Genomic DNA, 14,392 nt, shown 5'->3' on the forward strand with positions numbered 1-14,392 from the left:
AATTACAGGCAAACTTTAAAAACTCACTTTTAAAAATAGCATTGTTATATTGATATTTCGCTTATTTTAAGATGCTCAGTTTGGTTATTGATTTCAATTCTAAATGGTTTCTTTAATGTACGGGAGGTTTAATAAAGTTGATAGCCAGTTTAATGCTGCCACCTTTTCAAGAGGATCTTAATATAATTTACACACTGCTTCATTGTCTTGAAGTTGTAAGGCCTCTGTTACCTCTAAATTTTTCTTTTTAAAAGCAAAGCATGTTATTTATTAATTAGATCATTACATTTATATTAGTCACTTTTTGCAAAAGGTGCAAATAATGGCCTTTTAACTATTATTTATAATAATGAATTTATCAAGTTGAGTACTAAAATATTGGCTGAGTATTTCTCATTCAGTAAGAATCAGTTGATATATATATATATATATATTATGTCTCAAATGACATACTTAGGAATGAAGGAGTCTAAATCTGGTGAATACTGAAGGGTCTTTCTTAATTACATGGAAGGCACAAAGTAAAGGAGTCAATAGAATTGATATCCATAGACCAAGTCCGTCTTTAAATGCTTCACTTTAAATACTGAAGCATTTCCACGGCTTCAGCTTTTCTTCAGCCAAAATCTGTGGAAAGCCTGACAATTGCAGAGAAAATTCTCTTAGTCATGACACTGCCACAGAGATGTCATGATGAAAACGCTTGGAATATTTAGGTAGTTACATGGGTAAATTTGATTGTAAAATCACCTGCTACTCTCTGGTGCCCTCCATTATAAAGTCCCTTTTCTCATTTGTCTGAATTTTCTTACATTTGAGGGAGGTTTCAAGCCCATTAATTTCTCAAGCAGGGTGGTTTCTGTATGGTTTAGTTAAAATCTCTGTCCTGTTTCTTCTTAACTAAGAGAATCTGTAAAAAAGTGTTTTAAGAGTAACTAGTTTATAATGCACTAAAGAGGAATAATTCCTCTGGCAAATGCACGCTATTTACAGGCAAATCACTTTGCAGCCAAAGGAGAAAAAGCCGCTGTGTTTGCTAGAAAGCCTCCCATTCCTGTCGTCAGGCCTTTCATCAAAATCACAGGCCTTGTGAAACGATCGAGGGATTTCTGCCTTGTGTTTCATTAGTTGCTTTTTGAAGTATAATCCCAATAATGAGCCTGTAACAAAACTCAGATGTACATACGAAACTACCACCTATCACGGTGCTTTCCGTCTCAAACAGGATAACCGGAGCATAACTACTGCGAAGCCATACAATTATGAATTTCTTGAGGGGGGAAAGCAAAGGGAAGATAAGTGCACGGAAGTCAGCTCGTGCTGGTGCACGGGCGGCTGCAGCATGCGAAGGGTTAACAAGATTTTCATTTTAGATAGTTGCCGTAGTAACAATCAGGGAGCTCAGGCTGTATCTTTTCTATTTGTGGGGAATGTTTAGATTTACAGAGTAGCTCAGCTTATTATATATCTGCCTTGATTGCCGGATAAGGTTCGTTGATTAAAAACAGAATAAGATGCATTTTTATAATACAGAGGGAAACTGCCGTCTCCCGCCGCGGTCCCGCCGTGTGTCACTCTGTGTCCAGGGTCCTCCGTGCTCTTTGACTGTGCTTCCTGCCTGCAGGATGCAGCTGTAAATCAAGTTTCACTCCAACTTCCAGTGCCAATGTCTTGCGCATGCTGCAAGTCCCCAAAGCACCTTTCTGCTTCTCCAAATTGACCAATTTCAAAAGCTTTCACCAGTTTAGGGATGTCCAGTCTTTGTAGCCCTGACACAGACTATAGTGTTCAAGTAACAAATGCTATCTGGGAAAAATTACCTTCTGGAATTAAAAGTCATCATTTGTGACACTGGTGTCAGCCAGCAAGGGGATGGGTTTCTGGTTATTTAAGTTCAGGCCGCACCGTGGAGCTACCTGGCRTGAATCTTCTTAGCTGCTTCAGGGCTGCCTTTCTTAAGAGAAAATTAACCTGATTTTTATGAACAAGGCCAGATTTATGGATTTTTTTGAAAAAAATTTATGCTCTCTACATTTTAAAGTTAGAGCATTTGCACTTAAGGACTATTACTTGGACTTGTGATCCTGAGCAGAGGCTCAATAGCTCCTGGGGGGACTCCTCCTCTCCTCATCCTCATCTCCTCTCCTCATGTGCCTTCATCAGGCCACTGGTAACACAGATGGCCTATATTTGTGAACTGCAGAAATGGAATCATCAGTTCACCAGAAAGCAAGAAATATCAGTCTTCATCTATATGCATATATATATATTTATCAATATAGGTTCAGTTTTATGGTTTTATCAAAAAAAAAAAAAAAAAAAAAAAAGTCCATATCCTCATTTTAGTCTCATATCAGGCTGTGGAGAGACAAGGTTCCCAGAATTGGACTTTGGTTTGTAGTGAAGTTTGTGGTGCAAAAGATTTCAGAAATCAACTTCTTTCATTCTGAGAAAAAGATCCTTAAAATAATCTTGATGAACTGCCAGCCTCTTTGTCTGTTCTTATATCAAGTGATAATTTTTGACTGCCTTAAAATATCTTAAAATGAGAGAGAACTTTTTTTTCCTGTTATTTTCAAAATATAATCACATAATTTATGATGTGATTAATCATACARTGCAAGTGACAGAGCCCTGGAACAGGTTGCCAAGAGAGGTGGTGGAGTCTCCTTCTCTGGAGATCTTCAAAACCCACTTGGACGCAGCCCTGTGCCATGTGGTCTAGGTGACTGCGTGTGAAGGGGGATTGGACTGCATGATCTTTAAAGGTCCCTTCCAACCTTAACGATTCTGTGATTCTATATGCCAGGTCCCCATCACCCYTTTAGCCCTTCTTTTATGTGTAAATGTTTCGCAAGTATCTGAATGAGTTCTCCAAATGAAATATGTTTTCTTGGAACTGTATTTACTCATATAAAGTCTTTTTACCCTTATACCCYGCTTCATTGTATTCACAACCAAAAGCCTGAAAATAACATTCTTCTACACTACTTCTTTGTTTCCAGATTTTAAGATCTATTATGCATAGTGTGGAGTGTAATCATAATTATGCATTCATGATGATGTTTGTACTGGCTTAACTCAGGAATAGTGTGAGAAAGCTAATCTCAAAGCTACAGGCTGTTTTCCTGCACTTTAGATTCTGATCTGAGCTGTTTGTTGAGTCTTCCTGGAACCAGAACCCCACGTTCCCCAGTCCTGCTGCTGGACTCCTCACCACTATCTCCAGGCCCAGTGAAGGACCTTCACCCATTCCTTTCAAACTTCTTTTTTTTTTTCTTTTTTCTTTTTTTTTTTTTTTTTTAATGTGAACTTGCATAGTTGTAGTTCTCTGTTACGCTGCATATAATCAGTACATTGAAGTAATTTAAATGAGAGCTGTGTTACACAACTGTGTCACCCAAGCTTCAGAAAAATCAGGATSCCTTTCATCTGCCACTGGGCATTTTAGGGAACTTCATTTTCATTTTTATGTGAGAATAGGGAAAGAAAAATCCTTCTGCTTTTAAGGGGGGGGGGGAACTGACCTACTTATTTTCTTGAACTGGAAGTAACTCCGCCTGCAATGTATAGGAGCTGCTCTGCTCAGCTCATGTTCTTGACCCAAACCTTCTGAAGTCATAAGAAAAATATGTAATCATCACAAATCCATAATGCAGATGTGATAAAGATAATAGTTATAAAAAAGAGTGCAGAATTTTGAAAATTACTTTGCTTGTAATGCCCCTGCTAATCTGCTGTCCTTTAGGATTGTTATTTAGTTAAAATTCAGTACAATTGGTAATGGAATGGAAAGAAAATTACAAAAAAATAGAATACTGTAGAGTCATATGATAAATTTAAGCAAATGCATTTTCATGTGATGCCAGTAGTGATGTTTCATTGTTTTCTCAGTAGTAATATTTCACGTACTTTTTCAGAATAAAAAAATCTTTTAAAATGAAAACAGCATGTATATATTATGCAAGTTTTTCCCAGATACTAGAAATTTGATAAAAAGTTCTACCTTTTTTAAACAAGAAAATAAGAGCTATATATACAAGAAATAGAGATTAATCCAAACTTCTAGTTATTCACATTTTTTATTAATTTTTTTTGTATTTGTAAATTAATTATTTTCCTTATTACCAGCAAATTAAAAAAAAACTTAGAATAATGTTGAAAATCAATAATTGAGYTTTTATTTTAACCATAATGAGTCAAGAATCGTCAGAATATAACAGTGCAACAACTGACAGCACACTCACAAAGCATAAATTAAACTTGTTTTCTTTTTTATGGACATAAGAAGCTGATTTTAAAGCCATTTCTAAAGAGATTGTCCTTGATTTTACATTATCCAGATTGGGTCTTTCAGTTTCTTCCATTAACTACCATATTCTCTGGGTAAAAACTACACTGGTCTCTGCTTAATAGTGGTGGAATTTTCTACATAAAGATGTAAGGAGGAATTAGGTTTTAGCTCATAATTATATATTAAATCAGTGTTAAAATACAGTTGTAATCAAATCCTTTCATATCCCTAGGCCACACATTTGATACAGTACATTGGAAGGTCAGAATACTTAGCTGAGTATACACCCCTTGAGACTCAACAGATGCACAGATATGCGGCCTAATCCAAAAAACGCATTCATAAGTCTGGAAGATCAGAATTGAGCCTTAATTCTCTAAAGAACTGCCGCAATGTTGTGTGGTCCTTTCATCCAAATTAGAATGATTCATTATGTCTAGTCCATTAGCACCATCAGGGATAGGTGTGGGCCATAAAATCTGCATTAGGATTTCTAAATATGTCAAGGATAATCTTAAAATGAGATAAACTGTAATGTTTTAACTGAACTAAAAATAATTAATCAAAGTCATACATATAGACTTCTGCTCGTGGAGTTATGTGTTAAACTTGTGCTTCTATCTTAAAATGACTTCCCTCTCTTTTACCAAATAACCTAGGTTTGAAGCTTGGGCACACTGGATTTACACTGTCACTTTAAACTACTCTACTCCTTTGTTGATAAAGATATATATGAAAAAGATCTGTGAAAAATGCTTCAAAATCTTTATAAATTGGCAAGAAAAGCACAAGAGATGTTTTATATTTCCTAAATCTAGGAAATTGTGCACATTCAGTGTGAGTTCCACTGAAGTCCAAGTATTGTATCACATATCATCAAGACAGTAATATTATAATACTTATACCATGGTCTAAAATACTTTTGTATTAAATATTTATTTCATAAAGCCTTCCCTGTGTATTGGAAATATAATCCTAATAGTGCTGCAGTAGATAATATATTAAAAATATTGTAATTGTATATACAGAAAACTTCTCATCTTTCTCCTTTTTGATTTCATAAAAAATATGAAATTAAATAACTCTTTCATTGTTGCTAAAGCATGACCTTCACTTACCTTTCATGACAAAAACGTTTACTTCTCTAAAGAAACACATACAACCTGCCGTATTTGGAGTTCTAGGCAAAGTAAGAACAGTATGTAATCACTGGACCCTATTAACAGTAATTAATAACTCATTTGTAGTTTTCTTTAATGGATTGTTTACAACACTCTTTCTTCATGACCTTTTTTATTTTTATATTTTAATGGATTCCCCAGTTAAGTGCTAGCTATATACAATCTATGGAATGTGGATTTTGGAAAATGAGAATTTAAGTAATCCATTCTGAAACATGTACAAAAGAAAAAAAAAAACAAATTACCCTAGAAAGCCAATTTATAGCAGGCATAGTGGTTATGATGGTTTAGGTGTATATAGTTGAAGAGTGTGAACAGACAGAATTTACCTGTATACTATTTTTGTCTTCTAAAAACATCCTCTGTAATCCATCCTTTTGATCATCTAGAATATCTGTTGTCATCTCAGTCCCAAATGATCTTTGTGCAAAGAGAACAAGAGTCAAATGAACCGGGACTGATTGCAGTTCCCTGAGTTTATTCTCTCAACATACCCAGTGTGAACTAAATGTTTGCAGAAATGCAGCTAGGTGATATTTAGTGGACCATTCATCTACTTAACACTAAAAATGATTAGCAAAAGTGAAAGGAGTTATGCTGAAGTAACTTTGTTTTGCAAGTATATGCTGATAAATATATAAATGGTCTTATTTGTAGCAATGGAAATCTCAATGTAGACAGTAACTTACAGCAATCTCAATGTAGACAATAATTTACAGCATGGAGCATAGCCAAGATGGAAAAATGCACCGATAATTCAATGTGAAAGAGTGCAAGAAGCACYGTAGGATATCTTTTCTAAAGATAAGTTATATGTAGTCTGATTTCATCTGTACAGGTGCATGTCATCTCTAAAATAGTATTATCCAAAGTATTCAACTTTATAGTAAAACGGAAAGGTTTTAGATCCATGACAGATACCTGAATATAAGACTCAATTATGGCGGGCATATTACCCTCAGACATCAACTCATCAGATTAAAGATATTTTGCTTTGTACTGCAAAGTTTCAGAATCTCTTTGTTAGTCATATTTTGAATAATCTCAGAATCATCTAAGTGTGGTTTCTGACTGTTAGTCATTGGGTAAATGCACAATCTGTATCTTGTTTTGCCAATGATTCTGAAGAACTGGACAGAGAGTAATAGCAGGTGTATAACAAGAAAGCCCAGTCAGATACACTGGCAGGATGCACTGCTGCCAGTTCCAAGATATTTGGGAAAGAGAAGAGTTAGCAGGACTCCTTTAAAGCCATAAGCTCCACATCCAAGAAAAGGGAAGGTAGAAGGACAGGGCAGAAGAGCTGTGTAGTGAAGCCAAGACTTTATAAGTTGAAAAGGATTGGAGTAGAAAGGCCAGTCACATTGGTGGTGGTGGCAGAGGAAATACAGAGTTCAGAGACCCAGGTTTTGCAGGCTTTCTGCAGGTCCTAACAGCTGCGTGTCATCCTCCTGAATCTGGAGATTCAACCAGAATCTGGAATAACTATTTTAAATATAAATTTATAACCTCAACAGTTCCAGGGGAAATTTAAAAAATAGGCTCCAAAGAAAAAGAACATAAAAAAAACACATAAATAAGTATGTATTTATTCCGTTTATAAATTTGGAGAGTTTTTGGATGACTGCTGCTAACACTACTTCAGGCTCTATGTAAGATGGCCATTAGCTTTCCATTAATACCACTACCTTTCCAAATTTGTGAAGGCATGAATTTCAGTTTGCTTTTGCCTTTTATATTTCGAGAAAAAGGGCAAGTTTCTTTGTGTGTTTTCGGTGGTTTTTTTTTTTTTTTAATTTTTCCACACATAGACTTTGAATATCTTGATTTTACCTGCATTAGGTGTCTCCAAATACAGGAACTGGGAAATGAACCACAGCGCTCTCAGAGAGGTCCATGGAAGTCGTAGCCACAGAGAGTGGGTGAGCAGGACCACTGCTGAGATAAAGAAAGGTTGGCCCATTGGCAGCACTGAGATGCTGAACTTTTGCAGTCCCAGTTGTGGTGATTGCATATATAGCGTCAAAATATATCACATTTCCATCTCGCCCAAGATTCGTAATTCAGTACGAATGTTGCACTTAGATTTTTTGAAAGATCTCAAAGAGCTGCCAGTATTTACAGTATCCCCATCTTCCAATTAAAGTGAACAAGCTAAAGTTGCTTTTTTTGACAGTGATTACTTTGTGTCTAAGTTACAGTGAGATTAGATTGATATTTATTTTATTGACTGAAAAGAATGTTTTCTGGCTAGGTAACCCTAACAGATTTCAAAATCTGTCTTGCATTTAGTTTGCATTAGGGACATTTGTTGGCAGGCATATTTGATATTAGTAAATAATTTGAAATCATATTGAAGTCATGGAAGTGTTGGAAAGTAGTAATAGACTTAGGGAGTATTTTTTTGATTTAATATTTTCTTTGGTCTGCTTTAGCTTTATGGATGTATGGTGAAATGTATGTTCAGCTTTGTCACTTGACAAGTGATGATCTCCTGGAGTAAACAGCAGGGTTTCTCAGTTAGAGGGAATCCCAGCTGTCTTTTGGGATTCCATCTGTGTGTACATTTCTTTTTCTTTCTCCCCTACTGTTTTCTTTTTTTTTCTTTTTTTTTATTTTTTTCCTTTTTGTGTTTGAAACATATAAAAGCTTTAGTTTGGTCACAGCCTCCTCAGTCCTTTCCTTCTTCTGTCAATCCAAAAAGCTAAAGAGACTCAACTCCCTTTTCAGAAAAGTGGAATCCCAAAAGAAATAGCAGTCAGATATAATACCCTATAGACACAGAACAATGCTGGCATTTTCAGAATGAGCTGTTCTGCAAATGCAATAGGGCTGTTTAATGTTAACCTAGAGGGCTAACTAAAGAGAATGGAGAGCCCTGAGAGTCGGATGGTGTGAGGATTCCTGGGAAGTTACACTCAACCCTCTTCGTTTTCTCCACCACCAGTTTTACAGCCAAGTACAAGGAGCAATTTGTCTCCCTTGCTTCTGCCAGTTACCAGAGAAGCTGCAGAATCTGCAGCTGAAAAACATTCTGAAATCAGAGTCTATGTCTGTTCGCACACTGGGTGAGTTAGGTTTATGTATCTTAGGGTCCAAGGAATTTGTAATCAATTATAAGATGAAGAAATATATTGAGGCACMAATGTTAATGCAAAATATCTGCTGTTCTTCACTGTAGAGTGAGCAAGACCTTAGGAGCCCTTCCCTGCAGGGCTGCTTTGATGAACTCTTGCCTTGTTGAGTATGTTGAGTACCGTATGTAGAGGTGACCTTCCCTTCTTGAGAGGGAACATTCTGTTTTTCCAGTATATCAGCAGGTAGGCCAACCCTGTGATAGTCAAATTGAATTTGCATTGAATTTTGAAGGAGCAGCCTCATTGGCTTGCTACTAAACAGTATTAACTGGTGCTTTACTACCCCAGGCTCATATCTGATGGTACTTGCAGCATACTTCCAGCTCTCCTCCTAGTACAGTGTTGTTCTAAATTAAAGAAAGTAACATTATCCTGAGGGACACTGAAACATCTTCTAAGGGTATGGAGACCTTTAGTAATATTCCATATCACTTATGGAAAATCAGATTCTTTAGAAGATTTACAGTGAAAATCTGTTTGGAGGAACCAGAAGAAAACTAGAAACAAGGCCCTTGAGTATCTTCCGTCTGTGGCAACTTTCCTCTCAGTTGGTGAGGGCAATTTGTGGAGGCAGCTTTGACATTAGAAAGGCCTTTACTGATTGAAGGAAAAAAAATAGAAAAGTAGTGATTTTTCAGTCAATAGTACATATCCTTAAATAACTCTGACCACTTTTTGGAACGATGTGCCTGGGACAGTGCAGTCATGTCACAGTGACTTTCTGAGCATTAGCTTAGTACCTATTACTTGCTCTGACCCAGCTTCTTAGAAAACAGCTAGCAGTGATGAGCATCCCTTTCCTGACGTGAGGATTTCATGGGTTTCAAACAACATTTTCATGCCATATTTCACTTCAGTGTGGGGGTTTCCTCAAATTTCTGCCAGGCCACACACATTATATGTTAGAAGTCTTTGCAGGGAAGAGCCCATTTAACGTTACCTTGTCAGCACTGATTCCTTTTAGCTAGAGTGCAGAACTATTTTCGGCTATTTTCGTGCTTACTATTTTTAGCTCCATTAACCTCTTGACTGAATATAAATATTTATTGAGGGTTACCTCCCTTGTTTGTCCAGTTGCTTCAAAGGTTAGTGAAAAGTGGATGCCTGCTTGACCTCTTTTATGCTCATTAGCTGATTCTAATTGTTCCCTGAGAGATCATGATTTTGACCCTGTTTGTCCTTGTCAAATTTATCTGGTTATGGCATGTAGGAATATGAAGACTTTAACAGAAATAACATTTCAGGTAAAACTCATCTACCTAGTGTAAAGAAGTGAACTGTATTACAGTTTTTTTATATTCTATCATTTCCAAAATTTGAGGGTCTTGCTGTATGTTACAGACACTCAGTATAGATGATCTCTATTGATATGACTTGGGCTGTAGGTGGAATCCTCTGTTAGGCATCTGAGTAATTTTCAGCAGTTCTTCAGGAGGAAGAAATAAAGTTTAATTTTTCTTTTTGAAGTCTTATTTTTAAACAGCTGTAGTATTGTTTCATGAGAAAGAAATATTTTTTAAAAAAATCTTAAAAACTAATCAAGTGATAACTGACTACATTTCTTAATTATTTGAAATACAATTTTAAATAAAAAATAAACAGGCACCTTTCTTTAGGCTGGGATACTCCCAATACACTGTAAAAAGCCATAACATAAAGAAGTTCTCCCAAATTTTAAGAATGACCAACTAAATGTTACATTAAAAAAAAATACATCTTCTGAATTATAGGGTGATTTTCCTAGGATGCTCTGAGTGCCAGAGCATTACCATACTTCAAGTGACCTTGTATCCTAAAGGTAAAGAGCTATCATGAGGAACATTTTGCAATGCCAGCAGTTAAGCCAAGAAGGACCCTTTTCATGTGCCTTGGTGGATCTCAGCTGTGGTTGTGTGGTCAGGACAAAGGACTGGGTATCCCTCAAATAGGTATCAAGTAGACAAGTCCCAGACTTCTCAGGTTATACCAGCACCTTAAATCCCAGAGACACTTAGTGCAGATTAGAAAGCACTGGTGTAATGCGCTCAAAGCACAATATTCTGCTTTTTGAGCAGGTTGCCGCATTCTGCACCAGCTTCAGCTTTCAAATGGATTTAAAATGTAGCCTCAGGTACAGTGCATTGCAGTAGTCTAATCTGGAGGTGATAAAGGCATGACTGATTTAACCATAGCTTCTTGTTATCTTGGACTGGGGTCTTTTCATTTTAACCATTTTAGGGAAATGGCCTTTCTGGAATCAGCAAGCTTGCTTCAGTTCTTCCTATGCAGTAAGCCACAACAGGAACAAGTCTTTGGCACTGGTGAACATCTCCTGTGAATGTGTGAACCTTACAAAACTCCAGACCCCCAAGAAATGCTGCTGTGGTCCATGGCAAGCGTGCTGACTCATCTCACAGCTCATATAATATGCTTCTGAGGTACTTCAAAGAGAAGTCATTGCCCATCTCCCTTAGTTGAGCTGCCAAGCTTCACAAGCAGGAGGGCCTTCTGAAGTTTTGCTTTCATATTAAAAGAAGTTTATTTACATATCTATGCAGCTGGGAAGCAGAGCTATGGGAGAGTGGGAGATTCTTTTGAGGTCCACCAGTGCTTTTTGAGTAGCAGAGCTGTGAAAAGAAACACCCCATTTCTCCTCCTGTCTCTCACTACCACCTAGTAACCACTCACAGCTGCTGAGCTGATTACAAGTTTTACTGATGTGGAAGTTAATTTAGTGATCTCCATTTAGTTTAAGTTTCATGCAAAGCTGGGCACAGGAGGCTGCAGTGTGGACTCACATCATGACTGCTGGTGCTCAGCCTACCTGGTGTTGCAGAAACTCCACATCAAAACACATGAGGCACCAGTCCTCTTTTTTTCCATGATAACAGGAGCAGTAACATGGGCCTAAGCCTTCAATTTATTAATGGAGGAATTAATCTCCAACAGAAAATTGCACGATATCTCTGCATCTTGCTTTTTGCTTCCTTCACATTTTGTTTGTTCTGTCTATGTAGAGAGTGTACTATAACCACCTTAATGCCTCTTATAGGAGGCAGAGAAACAGAGAAATGTCAGATATCTGTGAAGAAGAAAACCGGAAATAGGAATTAGGTCTTGTAGAAAATAAGATTGATGTCATCTTCAACACTTAGTTTGATTTGTGTGTTTRCATTTAACTTGGCATCCTGCTTAAAAAAAGAAAAGCCTTGAGTGCTTGAATCACATATAGCATACTTGGAAAAATCTACTGCCTGGATAGTATTCCACTACCAGTTGATTACACTTGGGATTACCAGAGACTAAGAGCATGTTTTTATATGAGTACGAAGAACCACATTAATGGGTTCACTGAAATGGCAATTGGAGAATTCAACATTTGGTAGGAACATGCCTTGGTCTACACAGTTACTAATATTGTGCTAAGGGTTGTAACTTTTGTAATTTAATGTTGGAATTCATGTAGCCTTAGGCTATGTTGGTGTAGATGAAACTAAAAGTTCAGACTTTTCTCTAATAGGAGACAGAGATGGTATTTTGATTATCTTCTCTCTTATCTCATGCTGATCTTTTTCAGTTCATGCCTCATTTATATCGCAATTTTCTTTATAGTTGACATGTAAATAATATCTGCTGATTGGAAGTGACAGGCTTCTTGACAATTTATATATGAAACTGACCAATTTATAAAAAAGGCATGTGAACTGTCCAGGGAGAACATGGCTTTAAATTCAGATTTCAAACCCATGCAGTAGAGATGGCTCATATAAAATGCCGTAGAGATGGCTCATATAAAACTTCACATAATCACACTTTCTGTTACTTCTGCAGTACTTTCCAGTACAAAAAGCAGTATCTAAAAGTGAGACATGTAATTTTTTTGGTTTTAATATTTATTTATTAAGTAGGTGTATTGTTGTTACTTTCCACATTCATTTTTACTAATTTAATTTTTAATTTATATGTTTTTTCCAATATTTTTGAAACATGAATAATGTGGTATAGTGGAGTTCATATAGAAAAAATACAATTTAATCATTTATACAAAAATGAAAAATATAAAATATATATTAAACAAGATATACTGTTTCCAATAACAGTATTAGGAAATAAAAAGATCAAAAAAATGGAAAAAATATGAAGTCTTGTGAAGTTCAACATCTTATTCCAGAATCTTTAACAAAATATTGATATGTAATTATATGAATAAAATGTTTTAAGTAATATTTTTTTCCAGTAGATCTCTTCTTGTATGTTCTAGGAATGTAATATGTGTTATGATACCTTCATTTATGGAACAATGTTAGGCAATAAATAAAGCCTGATCATCTGAAATCTCCATGTGAATATATAGTTTTCTATGTCTTGGTGTTTTTGAATTCATTTAATCATGTAAAATATCACAATAGACTGCTGCAGGAGCCAGGAACAGAGATCGAATAGGAAAAAGTAGAACAAATTCTYTTACAAAAGCTTGGAATGTCTTGGACAGGATAATATCTCAGATAAAAAAGGGTTACTTCATGACTTTCCTATTGTACTTCGTACTCTGTTGTGGTTTTGTGTTTGGTATAGGGAGCAAGAWCCACGAATGAGAGAAATTTAAACGGCATTTCAGTACCACTTACTGACTGACAAAGTCAGGATTGCACACTGTTTTTTTGGCCATTTGATTAGTAGAAGTTAAACGCAAGTAAGTTTGAAACCTCTACCTTGTCACTTCATATATCAATTTCTCYAAATATATCCCAGATCTATGCAGGAGATTTGTTAAATGTGCATCTCCTTCTCTGTACGTTTCTCAGAGCAAAGGATGTCATGTTTTAGTTCTGTGCMTTGAATTTATTCATACAACTTCTTTTACAGTCTTTCTGGGCACAAAGAATAGTGCATCATTAGCATTATTATTATTTCAACTATAGTGAAATCACACATCAACACTTAGCAAAAGGGGAAAAATTACATTATCCATTCAGAACAATTTCCAATGATAATACAAATGTTACCCAGGACAGATCTTTGAAATGGATACCGATTCTTTAAATTCTTTCCTGTCTGTTTCAGGAAATAGTGAGATCCTTTTGATAATGAAGTACAATGTGTCTAAAGTTCACTTCTAAACACTTGGCTCTTTGCTGTGAAAGTCATCTGCATTCCCTTTATAATTCAGAGCCACCAGAGATCTGCKTAATCTTGGAGATCTGATCCAATATCATCCGAAAAAAAATCCTTGATAATAGTTCTACCATTCAAATCAATGAAAGAACTAAAGCTTACTGCTTGTGTCTTCTTAAAAAAATCCCGAGACAGGGGAATAAGACCTTGGCTTGTGGGTTTGGAGATTTTGTTGTTTGCAAATAAAATTATTATTACTATTATTATTCAAGTTCTTAATCAAGGCAAGCAAATGGCATCTGTTTGTTATCATCCTTCCTACAGAAAACAAAGGCTGCAGTCCCTATGGTCCTGACGGCTGGCCCCAAGTGGTTGCTGGATGTGACTTGGCAAGGAGTAGAAGACAACAAAAACAACTGCATTGTGTACAGCAAAGGTAAACACAAGCTTGTTTTTCGCTTACTTTCTTTTGCAAGGTATCAGCATCGAAATATACCTATGGCATAAAAGAGAAATGGACTATTGTGTTTTCCCTTTTCTTAAAATACTTGCTTCCCTACTTTGCTACCACATACTTTCCCTTTCCCTTTCCCTTTCCTTTCCTTTCCTTTCCTTTCCTTTCCTTTCCTTTCCTTTCCTTTCCTTTCCTTTCCTTTCCTTTCCTTTCCTTTCCTTTCCTTTCCTTT

The 14,392-nt window shown here is 36.2% G+C and overlaps 1 protein-coding gene across 1 annotated transcript in view; it reads left to right on the plus strand.

Annotated features, from left to right (window-relative positions):
* Positions 1-14,392, plus strand: part of LOC112957841 (zinc finger protein ZFPM2-like) — a 140,030-nt gene that overhangs the window by 123,272 nt on the left and 2,366 nt on the right. Inside the window, exon 4 of the mRNA XM_026051589.1 lies at positions 14,031-14,142. Within this exon, the coding sequence (XP_025907374.1) occupies positions 14,031-14,142 (112 nt within the window). The remainder of the gene's footprint in view (positions 1-14,030; positions 14,143-14,392) is intronic.

This window comes from Nothoprocta perdicaria, unplaced genomic scaffold (assembly GCF_003342845.1).
Source record: "Nothoprocta perdicaria isolate Ctin4 unplaced genomic scaffold, notPer1 scaffold_77, whole genome shotgun sequence".
NCBI lineage: Eukaryota > Metazoa > Chordata > Aves > Tinamiformes > Tinamidae > Nothoprocta > Nothoprocta perdicaria.